The sequence below is a fragment of the Meles meles genome, chromosome 9 (genome assembly GCF_922984935.1).
Source record: "Meles meles chromosome 9, mMelMel3.1 paternal haplotype, whole genome shotgun sequence".
Taxonomy (NCBI): Eukaryota; Metazoa; Chordata; class Mammalia; order Carnivora; family Mustelidae; genus Meles; species Meles meles.
In genome coordinates this window covers 69,493,619-69,510,702 of record NC_060074.1, presented here as the reverse complement: position 1 = coordinate 69,510,702, position 17,084 = coordinate 69,493,619, and the positions used below count along the sequence as shown (strand labels likewise).

Here is a 17,084-nt window from a genome sequence, read left to right as displayed (position 1 = left end):
ACCCTGCAATTTCACTACTGGGTATTTACCCCAAAGATACAGATGAAGTGAAAAGAAGGGCCGTCTGTACCCCAATGTTCATAGCAGCAATGGCCACAGTCGCCAAACTGTGGAAAGAACCAAGATGCCCTTCAACGGACGAATGGATAAGGAAGATGTGGTCCATATATACTATGGAGTATTTATGATTCCATCAGAAAGGACGAATACCCAATTTTGGTATCAACATGGATGGGACAGGAGGAGATTATGTTGAGTGAAATAAGTCAAGCAGAGAAAGTTAATTATCATATGCTTTCACTTATTTGTGGAGCATAAGGAATAACACGGAGGACATAGGGAGATGGAGAGGAGAAGGGAGTTGGGGGAAATTGGAGGGGGAGACGAACCATGAAAGACTGTGGAATCTGAGAAACAATCTGAGGGTTTTGGAGGGGAGGAGGGTGGGAGGTTGGGTGAGCTTGGTGGTGGGTATTATGGAGGGCACTTAATGCATGAAGTACTGGGTGTGGTGCATAAGCAATGAATTCTGGAACACTGAAAAGAAATTTAAAAAATAAATAAAAATTGAAAAAAAAAAAGAAAGAAAATGGCTGAGATAAACAGATCGATGTTCCCCAGCCACCTGCTAATGCTCAGGCCACCTCAAAGGCTGAGGGAATCAATCCCTCAGGCCGAAGGACCAACACTTCAGTTGGGAAGTTTTGGGGTAAGGGACCAGTTCTGCAAGTGTGATTGTTCAGGAACCAATGGGGGAGTGACAGTAAATGGCAACAGTCTTCACCTTAGCATTCATCTAGTGCCTACTGTATGTCACCATGATACTCTCCTCAAGATGGGCACATTCAAATAAGGCAAACATAACACCATAGGCAAACAATTCAATACAACCTGGCATGCATTGTTTTGGAAAATAACAGTAAAAAGAGCATCTGCTATTTATTTTTACTTTTTTTTTAGTTTATTATTTTTTCAAAGTAACAGTATTCATTGTTTTTTCACAACACCCGAGCATCTGCCATTTATTGTACTCTTATTAGAAGCCAACACTTGCTTCACATAAATTAACTCATTTAAACCTCATGATACTCTTTTTTTTTTAAAGATTTTATTTATTTATTTGATAGACAGAAATTGCAACTAGTCAGAGAGGCAGGCAGGGAGAGAGAGGAGGAAGCAGGCTCCCTGCTGAGCAGAGAGCCCCATGAGCTCACCTTCAGCTTCACCTGAGCTGAAGGCAGAGGCTTTAACCCACTGAGCCACCCAGGCGCCCCCCTCATGATACTCTTTTAAGGTAGGTACTATTATCCTGCGGATGGGAAAACTGAGTCTGGAGGTATTGAGTAACTTTCCCCCAATCTCTCAGTCAGAAGGAGCCAGAACTGGAACCTGGTCCACTGACTGTACTCCTACCCACCATATTTTCAATCAGGTCAACCAAAGATGTGTGACTGCCCCAGGCAAGCGGACAACTGGGGGCCACTTCAGACATTCTCTGGCTATATTAGTTCACTGTTTACTTAGCAGAAAGGCTGAAAACAGGATAGGGGAATACACAGGAAGACCGAGCATTGGCAACCCTTAGCTACTCCTGTGTTCCCTCAAGCAACTCGGCCATGGCCCAGCTCTACATATCCTACTCATTGAAAATGTAAGCCAACATCCAAACTAAGTGACTGTACATACGCACACCATGAATAATGCCAACAAAAACTAAGCCTGCATTTAATTAGTGCCACCTTCTTTAGGAGAGAGTTAAACTGTCTGTGATTAGTCATGAGCACCTTACTAATCCACTCTTTCAGCACTTCATTATAGTGCATCTGCCAGTCCTAAACAGCATCCTTTGTATTAAGAGTGTGGTAAGTCTAGAGTTGCCAGGTTTTGCAAATACAAAACAGGACACCCACTTAAATTTGAATTTCAGATACAGGATGAATAATTTTCAGTATAATTATGTCCCATTGCAATAACCAGAACATATTTATATTTTAAAATTATTTGTCATTTTTCTGAAATTCAAATTTAATTGAGTGTCTTACATTTTATCTGGGAAACCTAGGCAAGCTCAATTTTTTCCACTTCTTATTTCTGTTGATGTTTCAGAACCTCTTCTAGATTGGTGCCCCATGACAACTGCCTTGAAGTCACCATACAGGAAGTGGAAATAGAGATCCAAAGCCTGTGTTTCCTGACTGCTGTTTGTGCTCAGGGAACATACTCATCATCCTTAGTGATATTCAGTACTGCCTGAGAATGAAAGGGCAGCCATGGGATAGAGGGAGCTTCTATTCAGAGCATAAATTTTACTGCAGGATTTTTGGGGTTTAAAAAATTCATTTAAAATTTAAAAATTTCTGAGATTTGATTTTTTTAAAAGAACTTATCACATGAATATGCAGTCGACTTCTGGCTTTCCATCTTAGCCAATGTCAAGTTTCTTCCTGAAAACCAGTAGGTCATAAAAATTTTTACGTGTCAGTAAAAATACTGCACATTTGTTACTTTGACGTTATATGGGAATCCCCAGAATCAACCCTGCAGTGCAGAAACAGTGAGCAATGTCTTTGGCAAGAACTGATTATGCTATCGTCACCAGCGCGTACAGCTGGCACTCTTCCGCCTGAGTGTTCACGCCAGGAGTGTGATTTCTTGATGAATACATAGAAGCTTTTATTTTCCCCCTTTTGGCTGTAAAAAATCTACTGGTTTCCACAAACTAGTGCAACTTCCTACTGAAATTGGTTAAAATGTGATAAATAAAATGTTTTGTTTACAAACATGAGATTATAAATAGCTCCATTTTGTGTTTTAGTGAGTGTCCCCATAACAAAAGCAATCAAAATTAAGGGTTTTTTTTTTTTAATGATAGATGTATTTTTCCTCTTTCCACCTTAAAATGACAATGCGTCTCCTGTATGAATGACTATCTGTTGCTGCACGCATCCTCTTATGACCTTGAGCTCCCTGACTGAAATAGCTTCCAAGATTTCACCTGGTAGAAATTTAGACCCATCTGTGCACAAGCAGTGCATACGCTTTGTCCAAGTCAATAAAAAAATTCATGCATCAAAACATCAGGAATCACTGAAGACTATGGCACCTAATGTCACTCTTTAAACTTTTCACAATGACCTTAACAGTAAAGATGTTGGCACACTCAGGCCACAGACAATTATTTACTGGTACACACAACAGTAGATCTAAGAAGCATAAGATGTGTTCATATGTCTATTTCAGATACATGTTTTATCATTGTGGAGATACAAATGAGCCCAAACCTTTTTATATCTTGCCTGGGAAAATCCAGAGCTATAACTATACAGAAATGTGACTCTTACAACAACATCCAATTATGCACATTTTGAAAGAAAGTTGCCAGAATTTTTTGCAGCTAAAGACAGCAGACTTGGCTAGAAGCAAAAAAATCCAAACCAAAACCAAACAAGAAATGCAGAAATTGCTTGTAGCTTTCCTTGAGGATGGTTTCAGAATAATCTTGAAAGGTAAAAATGCATACAATAGGAAAGACTGGGAAGAACACACTACCCAATAGTTACGTCCAAAACTTTTCTTGGCCAAAAAAAGAGGCAAACACACTGAAGAGATACTCCCATCAGATAATTCCATCAAACAACAAACTGGCCTATGTTCAAAAGGTATGGCTGAACTGGCTGAAAGATAGAGGTTAACATGATTTTTTATCAAGTAGTAGGATAAAAACAGGAACAGAAATCATTTCTCGCAAATAGTTAAAATGGGGGTAGATTAAACATATATTGACATGAACAGTGACTGAGGGTTAAAAATAAACACATGAACAAACAAACAGTACTTGGTTGTGAATTTTCAACAACACACGTCTTAACGGCAGATAACAACAGAACTATCAGGAAGCCTGAGGGTCTGCAGAGCTGCGCTGCAGACTCAAACTTGGGAGTTCTAGCAGACACGTCTGTTAAATCCATGACGAAGATGAAATGGTTCCGAGAAAGTTGCCTCGTAAGAAAAACAAGGTGAAAATGAAACCCCAGAGAACAGTATTTTCTTTCTGCTTTCTCAGAAAACAAAGATAACAGTGGTCACATTGCCAGCTTTCTATTTTTTTAATTTTCAACACCATAGAAATAAGGGTCCATAGACATGGAGGGTGCAAGAATTTTTAAAATATTATCTCAAAGTCAGCTATCAATGAATATCAAGCACAGACTGGGAAAAAGAAAAAGAAAGAAACAATCAGTGACAAGAAGTTTGAAACATGAAAGAAGAGATTTACTGACAGTAAAAAAGAACACCCACACATACAGGTGCTAGCATGAAGACAAGGAATGAGTTCATACTGGCTGCAGGAGAGTTAGACAATAAGCTGACAGAAGCTGAGGGTAGAGGGGGCTGCAGGAGTCGGAGACTACGGACGGAATGTAACATGAGCACCAACACAGGTTACCTGGATTCAGCCATAACGAACTCATAGGTAACTTTGGCCAGACCAGCTTCTGTGGAAAAGTGAGAAGAGTATGGGTCCTTCGGTATACACACCCTGTTGTTGCTATTTTACAATTATTTTCCCTATGATATAGTTGTCTATTATGTTTTACATGAGTTATTCATAGTAGTTTTATTTGTATCAGCCCCCAAACTGGGAATAACCCAGATGTCCATCGATGGATGTTTGAAGAAACTAATTCTGCGTATCCCACCCCATGGAATACTAATCAGAAATAAAAAGAAGCTGTTGTTACATACTACATTGGTAAATCTCAAAACAATTATACTGAGTGAAAACAGCATCCACAAAAGACGACCTACTAAATGGTTCTACTTATATGAAACTCAAAAAATGCAAACTAATCTGTAGTGACCAAAGTAGATATTAAGGTGCACTGGTGAATTTAGGCGTGAAGGGTAGGTTTGCTATCTGGATTGTGACCATGGCTTCACAAGTGATACATAGGCCAAAATTCACCAACTTGTGTAATTTAGACGTGTACTTTATTGTATGAACTTCTATTTCAATAAAGCTGTTTTTAATAAACATATAAAATAAAATTGAGAATTCATTTCCTCAATTCAACCAAAATATGTTATAAGATATAGTAAATTTGCAAAAAATCTTTTTAAATTAGAAATCATAAGAGACAAGAACTCTAATTCATATACAGCGCTAAAACACAAAATGGCCTTCAGATCCCAGTCCGGGAAAATCCTGACCTTCTGAAAGTCTGGTTATGCACAGGGTTCAGGAGTGACAGCTACTTCATGTCCTCCCCTGACGCTCACAACCCAGAACCCAAGGTCTGAAGATTACAGGAAGTTTCTTAACAATATGCAGATTCCCCACAAACCCTGAGAGTTCACTCAGCTATCTCACTTTCTCCTGCTCACGGTGGCAGCCAGAATGTAAGATGAGGGAATCCAGGACACAAGCAGTAGACAAGACATCTCCAGGTTCTCTGTTGATTTTGCTAACTTTACCCACGTCTGATGCTCCTCAGGTCAGTAGAAAATAGGAGGAAGTCATTGCCATGTCTGGACCCAGACTCACATACACGTAGAACTTCAGCATCCAGCTGTACATACTTAGCATGGGCACAATCACTTTGATCTCAGCTATCAGCCTCCCCAGAGCCATGTTGATCTCGACCCTCTGGACTAGAGAGATGACAAAGCACTGGAGACAAAAAGACTGCCCTGGTTCTCTCTCCTGAGACAAGTGAAGCAGATGTTGGGTTTGCAAAATAGTAAACCGAGGTCTTAAGAATAGTTTGGGCAAATGGAGTGGGTCAGTTCTTTTCTGAGTTTTATTATCACTGTCTGTACTAGACTGAATACCGTCTTTCAAAAATATATGTCCACCTGGAACTCAGAATGTGTCCCTACTTAGAAACAGTGTCTTTGCAGATGCGATGAGTTAAGAGAAGGTCATACTGGATTAGGGTGGAGTCTAAATCCAGTATGACTGATGTCCTTATAAGAAGAGAAGACACACAGAAACAGACACTGAGGAGAAAAGGCCACGTGACAGTGGAGGCAGAAACTGGAGCAGTGCAGCACAAGTCAAGGAACGCCAAGGATTGCCGGCACCCACCGAAGCTAGAAAGAAGCAAGAAAGGATCCTCTCCTAGAACCTTTAGAGGAAGCATAGCCCTGCAGACGCCTTGACTTTGAACTATTAACTTCAAGGATTGTGAGACAATACTGTTGTTTAGAGAATCCACTTTGTGGCAATTTGTTGCAGCAGCTGTGCAAACGAATACGTGGTCACATAGAAATTCCCCATTCCAGAGCAAATCCTCAGATCCTTGTTCATTGCTGGCTCCAGCTCTGATGTGCTGGCCAGATTATGCACTGCCAGGTTTTCACGGGTTTGCTGCTTCAATGAAACCGAAAGCACTATGGACAGATTGAGCTTTATGTCAGTCTCCATGACCAAAAAGGAAGGCACCTTAGACAGATGCTGTGTCCACACATCATAGAGTACAGCTCCCCAAAGAAGTCCCTGAATAGGGGGTAGGTCAGTGCTTTCTAGAGTTCAGTCAGAAATTAAGCCTTAAATTAAGGTCTTTTCCACTGGTGTACAATGTGAAGACACTCAGCTATATATAACAGGATCATGACTAACTGCTGCCCTTTTATTGGACAGGTGAGATCACATTTTCCACCCTTATCCTGCCACACCCATCTCACCTACCATCCTTGACATGAATTTCTATTGGAAAGCTAAACAAAGTAAAGGCAAGGAATTCACCAATCTTTGTAGGGCCAGAGGCTTTGGGGTATGATACTTCTCCAGGCTCCATGTTTATTCAACTTCAAATAAAAATTTATCTACTTTGGGGCACCTGGATGATGAAGTTGGTTAAACATCTGCCTTCAGCTCAGGTCATGATGCCAGGGGCCTGGGATCAAACCCTGCATTGGGCTCCCTGCTCAGTGGAGAGTCTGCTTTTTACTTTTCTCTCCCTCTGCTTCTCCTCCTGCTCATGCTCACTCTCTCTGTCTCAAATAAATAAGTAAAATCTTTTCCAAAAATGTATCTACTTTGTTTAAGAAGCATGTAAGGATATAAACTGTATTTACTGGTGAACAAGGGAATCCTGAATGCTAATGATCATGACATTGTAGTTAGCATTAGTTTTTACAAGTTGAGTAGTATTTCTGCTAATTTGTATACAAATAATAAATATTTTAAATTTCATTTTTCCTATTACATTTATTAATTTTTCCTCTTTCCTAATTTAACTTTTTTTAACTATTTTATCTCATCAATACCTTTTAAAAAATCTTTTAAAATTTTCATTGTTATAGTCATACTTTATCCCTTCATTGAATTTAACCTCATTTTTTGTATACATATAGAGTTTTTTTCCTTTAAAATTTTGGGATATACTTTCTTCTCATAGATCAAAATGTACCCTAAATCTACCACATGGCTTTCTTCTGACCACATTCTTTCCTCTTCTTTCTTTTCTTTTTTAAACCAACTTCTTATCAATTCCGTTTTTATAATATTTTTGAATTTTCATCTTTACAGTCATATTCCATCTCTTCATTGTGTTTGCCCTTATTTTTTTTGTGTGTGTATATATATATGTATATATATATTAGACTGGTAAATAGAATAGAGCCACACACTTGATTTTGGGTGTATTTTGGTCTGTTAGAAGAAATTACCTCCCAATATTTTATAGAAGGAAAATCATATATATCATATATATATTATATAGAAGGAAAATCATATATGTCATTTTTATTTATATTTATATATAAATCATATATATATATATGATTTTCCTTCTATATAATATATATATACATCAGCAAATTTGACAATCTAGCAGAAATGGATGCATTCATAGAGATATATGAACTACCAAAACTGAACCAGGAAGAAATAGAAAACCTGAAGAAACCCATGACCAGTAAGGAGATTGAAGCAGTCATCAAAAACCTCCCAACAGAGTCCAGGGCCAGACGGCTTCCCAGGGGAATTCTACCAAACATTCTTTTTTTTTTTTAATTTTTAATTTTTTTATAAACATATAATGCATTTTTATCCCCAGGGGTACAGGTCTGTGAATCGCCAGGTTTACACACTTCACAGCACTCACCATAGCATATACCCTCCCGAATGTCCATAACCCAACCACCCTCTCCCGACCCCCCTCCCCCCAGCAACCCTCAGTTTTTGTGAGATTAAGAGTCTCTTATGGTTTGTCTCCCTCCTGTTCCCATCTTGTTTCATTTATTCCTTTCCTACCTAAGTCCCCCACGTTGCCTCTCCACTTCCTCATATCAGGGAGATCGTATGATAATTGTCTTTCTCTGATTGACTTATTTCGCTCAGCGTAATACCCTCTAGTTCTATCCACGTCATTGCAAATGGCAAGATTTCATTTCTTTTGATGGTTGCATAGTATTCCGTTGTATATATATACCACATCTTCTTTATCCATTCATCTGCTGATGGACATCTAGGTTCTTTCCATAGTTTGGCTATTGTGGACATCATTGCTATAAACATTGGGGTGCACATACCCCTTCGATCACTACCTTTGTATCTTAAGGTAAATACCCAGTAGTGCAATTGCTGGGTCATAGGTCTACCAATCATTTAAAGAAGAATTAATACCTAGTCTCCTGAAACTGTTCCAAAAAATAGAAATGGAAGGAAAACCTCCAAACTCATTTTATGAGGCCGGTTTACCTTAATCCCAAAACCAGACAAAGACCCAATCAAAAAGGAGAAGTACAGACCAATATCCTTAATGAACTTGGATGTGAAGATTCTCACCAAAATACTAGCCAATAGGCTCCAACAGTACATTAAAAGGATTATTCACCACGACCAAGTGGGATTTATTCCTGGGTTGCAAGCTTGGTTCAACATCGGCAAATCAATCAATGTGATACAATACATTAATAAAAGAAAGAACAAGAACCATATGATAGATGCTGACAAAGCATTTAACAAAGTACAGCCTCCTTTCTTGATCAAAACTCTTCAGAGTGTAGGCATAGTGGTACATACCTCAGTATCATCAAAGCCATCTATGAAAAACTGACAGCGAATATCATTCTCAAGGTCAGGAACACGGCAGGGATGTTCACTATCCACCACTGCTATTCAACATAGTACTAGAAGTCCTCGCCTCAGCAATCAGACAACAAAAAGAAATAAAAGGCACCCAGATCAGCAAAGAAGAAGTCAAACTCTCACTCTTTGCAGATGTTATGATACTTTATGTGAAAAACCCAAAAGACTCCACTCCAAAACTGCTAGAACTCGTACAGGAATTTGATAAAGTGTCGGGATATAAAATCAATGCACAGAAATCAGTTGCATTTCTGTATATCAACAGCGAGACAGAAGAAAGAGAAATTAAGGAGTCGATTTCATTTACAATTACACCAAAACCATAAAATACCTAGGAATAAACCTAACCAAAGAGGCAAAGAATATGTACTCAGAAAACTATAAAGTATTCATGAAAGAAATGGAGGAAGACACAAAGAAATGGAAAAACGTTCCATGCTCATGGATTGGAAGAAAAAATACTATGAAAATAAATGTCTATGGTACCTAAAGCAATATACACACTTAATGCAATCCCTATCAAAATACTATCAATTTTTTTCCGAAGAAATGGAACAAATAATTATATCTCTCTGATATGAGGAATTTGAGAGGCAGGGTGAGGGGTCGTGGGAGGTAGGGAGGTAAAAAATGAAACAAGATGGGATTGGGAGAGAGACAAAGCATGAGTCTCTTAATCTCATGAAAAAAACTGAGGGTTGCTGGGGTGTGGGGGATAGAGATAGGGTGGCTGGGTTATGGACATTGGTTAGGATATATGCTATGGAGTGCTACAAAATGTGTAAGCCTGATGATTCACGGACCTGTACCCCTGCAGCAAATAATACATTATATGTTAATTTTTAAAATTCAAAAATATGAATACATATGCATTCAAAACTTTATAATATGTATCAACATACAAAAGTTTTAAAAAAGGACAGACTGTACAATATTTTCATTACATAAAACCAGAAAAGTCAACTTCTTTAAAAAAAAAAAATTCTTTATAACAAATTCCTTCAAACAATCTACCTATATTATCTAGACATAGAAATTTGCAGGCCAACTTTTCCTAATCTATATATCACTGAGTCAAAGTAATCAATTCATATTTTATATATTCCTGAATAAATGGAGTTTACTGCTTTCATGCCCCGTACTCTGAGGAAATCTGATCTGATCTCTCAGACTCATGACCACCCTGTGTATGTTCTCATAGCCTGATCTGGTCCTTCATAGCAATAAGAACATCATATTAAACACTTCTCTGACGACTTGTTCAGTCTCTGTGTTCCAGGTAACTTCCATAATGGTATATTCTCTGTCCTTTCCTAGAAATGAGCCTCAGCATCAGAGTCACACATAATGTAGTGCTTGATGTAATATGCATTGCATAAATATGCATTATTAATATGCATTGCATAAAGGTTTTATAAAGGATACTTTAAAAAAAAATTCCCTTGTTTCTGTGTGAGTAAAAGAGAAGGAAAATGGCTAGTACAGTACAAGGAGTTGCAGAAGAGGATATACACTACTAAGGAAGGCATGAGGGCAAAGTGCAAAGTGAGGTTTTAGGATTTGAGGCCTTAATCTTCTTCAAGGATCTCTCCAACCAACTGGCTCCTCCAGTTACAACAAGGTTTATTTTGCCATCCACAGGCTCACGCTAGGTTCTCATCTTGGAGATCTTGGCTCAGGAAAAAAAATATTAAGTTAAAGCCTTCAATAATTAAAAGACAAGGCTGAATTTACCACTTGACTCTCAAAACAGCACACTGGTCTCCATGGTCCCACAGGCATGTTGTTACCTCACTATGTATCTTATAGTCATGGCAGAATTTCCCAGGTCAAGAGCCAATATTTTGTCATTGGTTCACTCCTCCCTTCTCTATCTGCACATCAACTAAGACAGTGGACACATTCACATGCAACGATGTCCACTCCCTAATTGATATCATGTGATTCCTACCCATGACCTTGAGTTAGACAGTGGCATGGTCCAAATGCAAAGTAGAGATATGGGAAGCCTAAAGCCAGGGGGAAATTGAATTATCATCGACTAGCTGGGAGAGTCCATTGTTGGCCATCTCTTCTTATGTCCTCTGTCTCTGATGGGGGATAGGTGGAGCCCCAGTCCCAGATAGACAGTCTCACTATATGGACAAATTGAGCCTCTGGAGATTCTAAAAATTCCAGATCATTAATAATTATTAGCTGAAGAAGGTATGTGAGAATAAGGGCTGAATGGAAGAGACACCCCTTGACCAAAGAACTTATTTTTAACCACTTTTGAGACTCCATAAAGAGTTCTCAGTGATGAAAGTGTGGCCCTTGTCAGAGTCTGGCAAAAGAAACAGCAGAGCTGAGGTAAGGGTAGTCAATACCTGAGTTGGGAAACTTACATAAAGGGTGGCTGGATTGCCAAAGAGGGAGAATTGCTGGATATGACAGTAAACAGAAGAGGCTTCACACACACTCATCACTTAACATTATTCTTGTACCCCAGTAGGTGGTGCAAGAACATTTTAGGGTGGCTTCTTTAGAAGATGGGGTTCTGATGTATTAAAAGAAAACAATATGTTTTATAAAGAGTGCAAACAGGAAAGCACTTATATGAAGAGTTATCATCATAATATCCACTGATATCCAAGTTCATTTGTTTTATGAACATTTATGCAGCTTTAATTCAATCTCCTTTTTTTCCTTTCTTTCTTGTGTCCCATATTTTTACTCTTTTCATTGTTCCTTCTTCCTTCCTGATAGTCCAAGATTCCTTCCTTTCTCAGTTTCCTTTAGTCATTCTTTTAGGGTAGATCTGTTAATGACAAATCCTTTTAGTTTTCGTTTTCTGAGAATATCTTGATTTCCCCTTCATTCCTGAAGGCTATTTTCACTGGGTATAGAACTCTGGGTTGACAGTACTTTTTCTTTAAACACTGAAAAAATGTTGTTCCATTTCATTCTGAGCTCTATGACTTCTGATGAGAAATCCACTGTCATTCTGATAGTTTTCCCCCTAAATAATGTATCATTTCTCTCTTGGTGTTTTGAAATACTTTTTATTTGTCTTTAATTTTCAGAAGTTTGATTACCTTTGCATGGATATCTTTGGGCTTATCTTCTTTGGGATTCACTTAGTTTCTTGAATCTGTAGTTTTATTTCTTTTGCCAGATTTGGTGAATTTTCAGCCATTGTTTCTTCCAGTACTTTTTCAGCACCACTCTCTCCTCACCTTCCAAGCCACCAATGGACATGAATGTTAGATTATTTGTTACAGTTCCACAAGCCCCTGAGTCTCTTTCCTTTCTTTGGTCTATTTTCTCTCTATAGTTCAAATTGGGTAATTTTTATTGTGTATCTTCAAGTTCACTGGTTCTGTCCTTTGTCTTATCCATTCTGGTGTTGAGCCATCCACTCAAATTTTAATTTCAGTTGTTGCATTTCTCAGTTCTAAAATTTTCTATGTGGTTCTTATTTATTTTTTGTATTTATTTGCTAAGTTGTTTTTGCTTATACATTGTTTTTCATTTGTTTCAAGTATATTCATAATTGCTTACCAAAGCATTTTTATGATGGCTCCTTTAAACTCCAGGTGGGAAGGGCTGCCTCATTACAGTAAGTTTAGGCAAGGGTCAAAGTTTAGGCTCCACACTGTCTTCACTGATAGAGGTTTAAGTGAGCCTGCAGTGTTTTCTGTGGTGTCTGGTTAAAGCAGAGTATTTATTTATTTATTTAGAGCAGTTATTATCCAAATTTTTTTTCTGTCTTGCTAGGCTGCTCATTTGCTTATCACAAAAGAGCAGGTTTTTCTGAAAGCTTTTTTTGGGGGGAGGCGGGGGGCTTGTGTCCATTGGTATTTCTGGATTGTTGTCTATTTCCAGTTTCCATTCTGGAATATACAAGGCAAGAAGAAAACTCAAGGAACTCACTACGATGTCTTCTTCAGATAGAGAAGTCCCAAACCAGTCTGCCTTCTCTCCTCCTTCCAGAGGCTTTTTCTGATTGTTTTATATATAACGTCCAAGGTTTTTAGTTGTATTTAATGGAAGAAATAGGAAGAATTGAATCCCTTTGTCCACAACTGTACAGTTGTCTTTTAAGCAGAATTTTTGGTTAGGTAAACTGGGTAATTACAATTTCACAACTGTTATATGTGTCAAAAGCAATGTGCACCAACCAGAAACTCATTTACAGAGGCATACTTTTCTCCTGAGAGGAGAGGTTTCCAGGGACATGGCAACCAATGAGCCATATGTTGTTTATTTGTTAAATACTTGCCAACTCTGGCTTTATTGATAATATCACTTCTGAGTTTCACAGCAGCCTGAATGCCTCAGCTGTGATAGTTTGCTTCCTTGCTGTTCAGTATTTATCACAGCGATGTTGACTCCCTGTTCTTTTCTCCATCTGTTAGGGAGAAATAACATCCTATGTTTTCATATCTGTATTCACGTCATCCTACCTCTTGTCCTCTACACCTCTATACACTGATGTTCCATCGTTCCTTACATGGACTTTCCCATATAACCACATTTTAGGCAAATGACCTCATTCTAGTTTAGGCTGCAGAATTTCCATTTGCCCTGCACCCTGTGTGAGAGGTATTTTATTTTTGTTTTCAGTCCTGCTGTCTTCCTCATAAAAACATTCCAAGACCTGGCACAGAGTCTGCAACCCTCCCAACTGTCAACCAGGCTAGAAAAGTAGACCTATTAGCTATGTCATCTGTAAGATACAAAACTTCAAATGCAAACCCAGGCTGTAGTCTTTCTTCTTCCACATGTTTGTCAACATGATATCTGACATTTGAAGATCTGAATATTTGAAAACATCTTCAGTGGCCTTTTAAGACATATCCCACATTTTCTTTTTTTTTTTTTTTAAGTAGGCTCCATGTCCAACATGGACCTTGAACTCATGACCCTGAGAACAAGAGTCACATGCTCCATCAACTGAGCCAGTTGGTACCCCAATATTCCACATTTTCTTGTTTTCCTCCTACCTCATTGGTTACTCCCACACAGTTTCTTTTGCTGGTCATTTCCTCTCTCCCTGAATTCTTGTTGGAAGATGGCAGTGCTTAATCCTTCCTCCTCTAAAACTTACTTCCTTAGTGTTCCCCAATCTCATGGCTTTAAATGTCATTGATGTATTAATGATACCCAAATTTACATCTTCAACTCAGACTGTTCCTCTACACTTCAGAGTCACATGTCAAATTTCCTGCTCAACATCGCCAGTTGAATGTCTAATAGGCATCTCAAACTCAACATGTCTAAAATTGAACTTCTCATTCCCTTTGAATATGCCTTAACTCTAGCCTCTCCATCATAACAGATGGCTCTACAATCCCACCAATTCCCCAGACCAAAAAGGATGCCTTCAAAGTATCCTTGACTCCTATTTCTGACAGATTCACACACTCATTTCATGTCCTAGTGGTCCTACTTCCCAAATGCCTTCTACTTTTTCTCAACATCTCCACTGTTGTCACTCTGATCCAAACCACCATCACCTTTCTCCTGGATTACCACAATAGCTTCCTAACAGTCTCCCTTTTCCCACCATTGCTCCCTTCCAACAGCTTCTTCTCAACATTGTGATCATAGTGATCTTGTAAAAATGAAAGTCAGTTTTAAAAAAAATGAAAGTCAGTTTATACTATTCCTCTGCTCAAAACCCTCCAGTGGCACCCTATTTCACTCAGAGTAAAGGCTGAGGCTTTTGTAATAGCTGTTCCTATATGATCTGCCCTCATTCTCTGCTCACTTTCTCTCCTAATCTTTCCCTTGTTCACCATAGTCTAGCCACAAAAGCCTCTTTACTGTTCCTTGAGCAATCCATATATGATAACCCTGGGGTCTTTACACTGGCTATTCCCATTGCCAGGATATTCTTTTTTTTTTTTTTTTTTTTAGATTTTTTTATTTGACAGAGATCACAAGTAGGCAGAGAGGCAGGCAGAGAGAGAGAGAGGAGAGAGAGGAAGGGAAGCAGGCTCCCCGCTGAGCAGAGAGCCTGATGCGGGGCTTGATCCCAGGACCCTGAGATCATGACCTGAGTCGAAGGCAGAGGCTTTAACCCACTGAGCCACTCAGGCGCCCCTGACAGGATATTCTTATCCTAAACATACACTTGGTTAAATCCCTTGCCTCTTTGCTTAAATCACACTTTCCCAATGAACCCTATTCTGACCAATCTATTTAACATTACAGTCCTCACCACCCCAATTAGCACTCCTGATTTCTTATTTTCATTGTGTTTTTTCCCATGACACCTATTACTTTCAAACAGAACGTGTAACTTATTTGTTTATTATGTCTTGTTTTTTATCTGTTTCCTCTGTTAGAATGTAAGATCTAGGAGAAGTGGGATCTCCTATTTTGCTTACCTAAAGAATCCTAAGCATTCAATAAATATTTGCTGAATAAAGCAAGGCCTCAACTATTAAAAAGATATTTATCTGGAAATCTCAGTTATTAAGAAAAAAATCACAGATGTGAGATCATATAGCAAATAAGTCTAAAAGTCTTTGTATAACCAAAATGGCTGTCTTAAAATACCAAAACTCTGAAATTCATATACTTTTCTCAGAAGAGAAATCCTCAGGGACAAAATAGATACACTCACACTATACAAACAGCTCCAAGAAACCTGGTAACCTGTACTCTTAAGTCCAAAGGCTTAGAAGCAGGATATCATGTTTGTGCAAGGGAAGAAGACAGGAGAGACATCTAGAGGGCAGCAAGCAAAGAGTGACAGCTGCTGGGCAATAAGGAAGAGTCAGGTAAAGGAAAAAAAAGCAGGCTAAAACATTTTTAAAAGGGGGGGAGCAAAGGAGGGGGGAACAACACTGGAGTATTTGATGCTGAAACAGATCATCCACACACTTCAAAATTGCATTATAACACAGGATACCAATTTATGTTCAGTACACTGAGCCTCAATCACCAACTAAAAGAAAAATTATATTCAGTATACTTTAGAAAACCAATCGTATTAAATACCACTTGTGAATACCATTAAAGACCATTTCTACTAGAATTATAAAATTATACCAAGTTTGAAGTATTAATAAAAATAAATTTTTATAAAATTTATGATCCTGGATAACTAAAGACTCACTGTAGACAACTATACTGTTTGGCTTTCAGCTGTTTGCTTATTGTTGTATATCCAGAAATGAATCTTGTATTTTAAAACAGATCAGCCTCATCAACTTTAAGATTTCATCAGGGTTTTAGCACTCTGAGTAACCTGAGGTTCTTATAATTTAGAAACCACGTACAGTAAGTCTTTAATGGGACAAAACGCTTGAGAAATGGTATGTCCTGGGTAGATATGCTAGGATTAGGGCTACAATAGAAAGTGCATATCTAGTGATAAGACTCAAAAAGAGCCACCAGGCAAATAGTCTCATTGTGTGAGTTTTATCCCAATTTCCTTTAGGTTAAAGCTTTGACATCTCTTGGTATCCTTTAAATGTTAAACTCTTTAACACATTAGCTCAAATTACTTTATCAATTGTTAGGGAGTTTGTGACTGTAAGACACTAAAGAAAAAGATGCAAGATGAAGAAGAGTAATATAAGGTACTGCCCTAGCAGTCTGTGTCCACCTCAAGGCATGGGCCCATGTGTCCATCCTATTTGTCCTATTTAAGAGATTAGCCTTCAAGAGGGGTACAAGACAGAGGTCAGGGGAGAAACGTCAATCCAAAAAGACTAGACAGAGAGGTAGACAAGAAACAATCCATTAGGAATTACTTGGGCAAATCCAGTGGGTTGATGGCCCCTAACATGGCCCCTGGAAGCTCACTCAGTGCAGGAAGAGCAGTGTTAAGAGTAAGAGTTAAAGGAGACTGTCATCTTGGCAACCCCAGGGCACTTAAGACACTCTAAGGAGTTTCAGGAAGTGAGACAGAGTGCAGTGAGAAAACAGAGGGTTAATTAAGGAAGAGAGATTAGAGCACACAGTTCTCCAGTGTTCTACAGTCACAGATCAT

The 17,084-nt window shown here is 38.5% G+C and overlaps 1 protein-coding gene across 3 annotated transcripts in view; it reads right to left on the bottom strand.

The window, feature by feature from the left end:
* The window catches only part of RAPGEF4 (Rap guanine nucleotide exchange factor 4), a 291,500-nt gene that overhangs the window by 252,216 nt on the left and 22,200 nt on the right, over positions 1-17,084 (bottom strand). Inside the window, exon 2 of one of the 3 annotated variants that reach the window (XM_046018584.1) lies at positions 4,448-4,496. The exons of the other annotated variants lie outside the window; for them this stretch is intronic. Within the exon in view, the coding sequence (XP_045874540.1) occupies positions 4,448-4,461 (14 nt within the window). The 5' untranslated portion in view covers positions 4,462-4,496. The remainder of the gene's footprint in view (positions 1-4,447; positions 4,497-17,084) is intronic. 3 annotated transcript variants of the gene reach the window in all.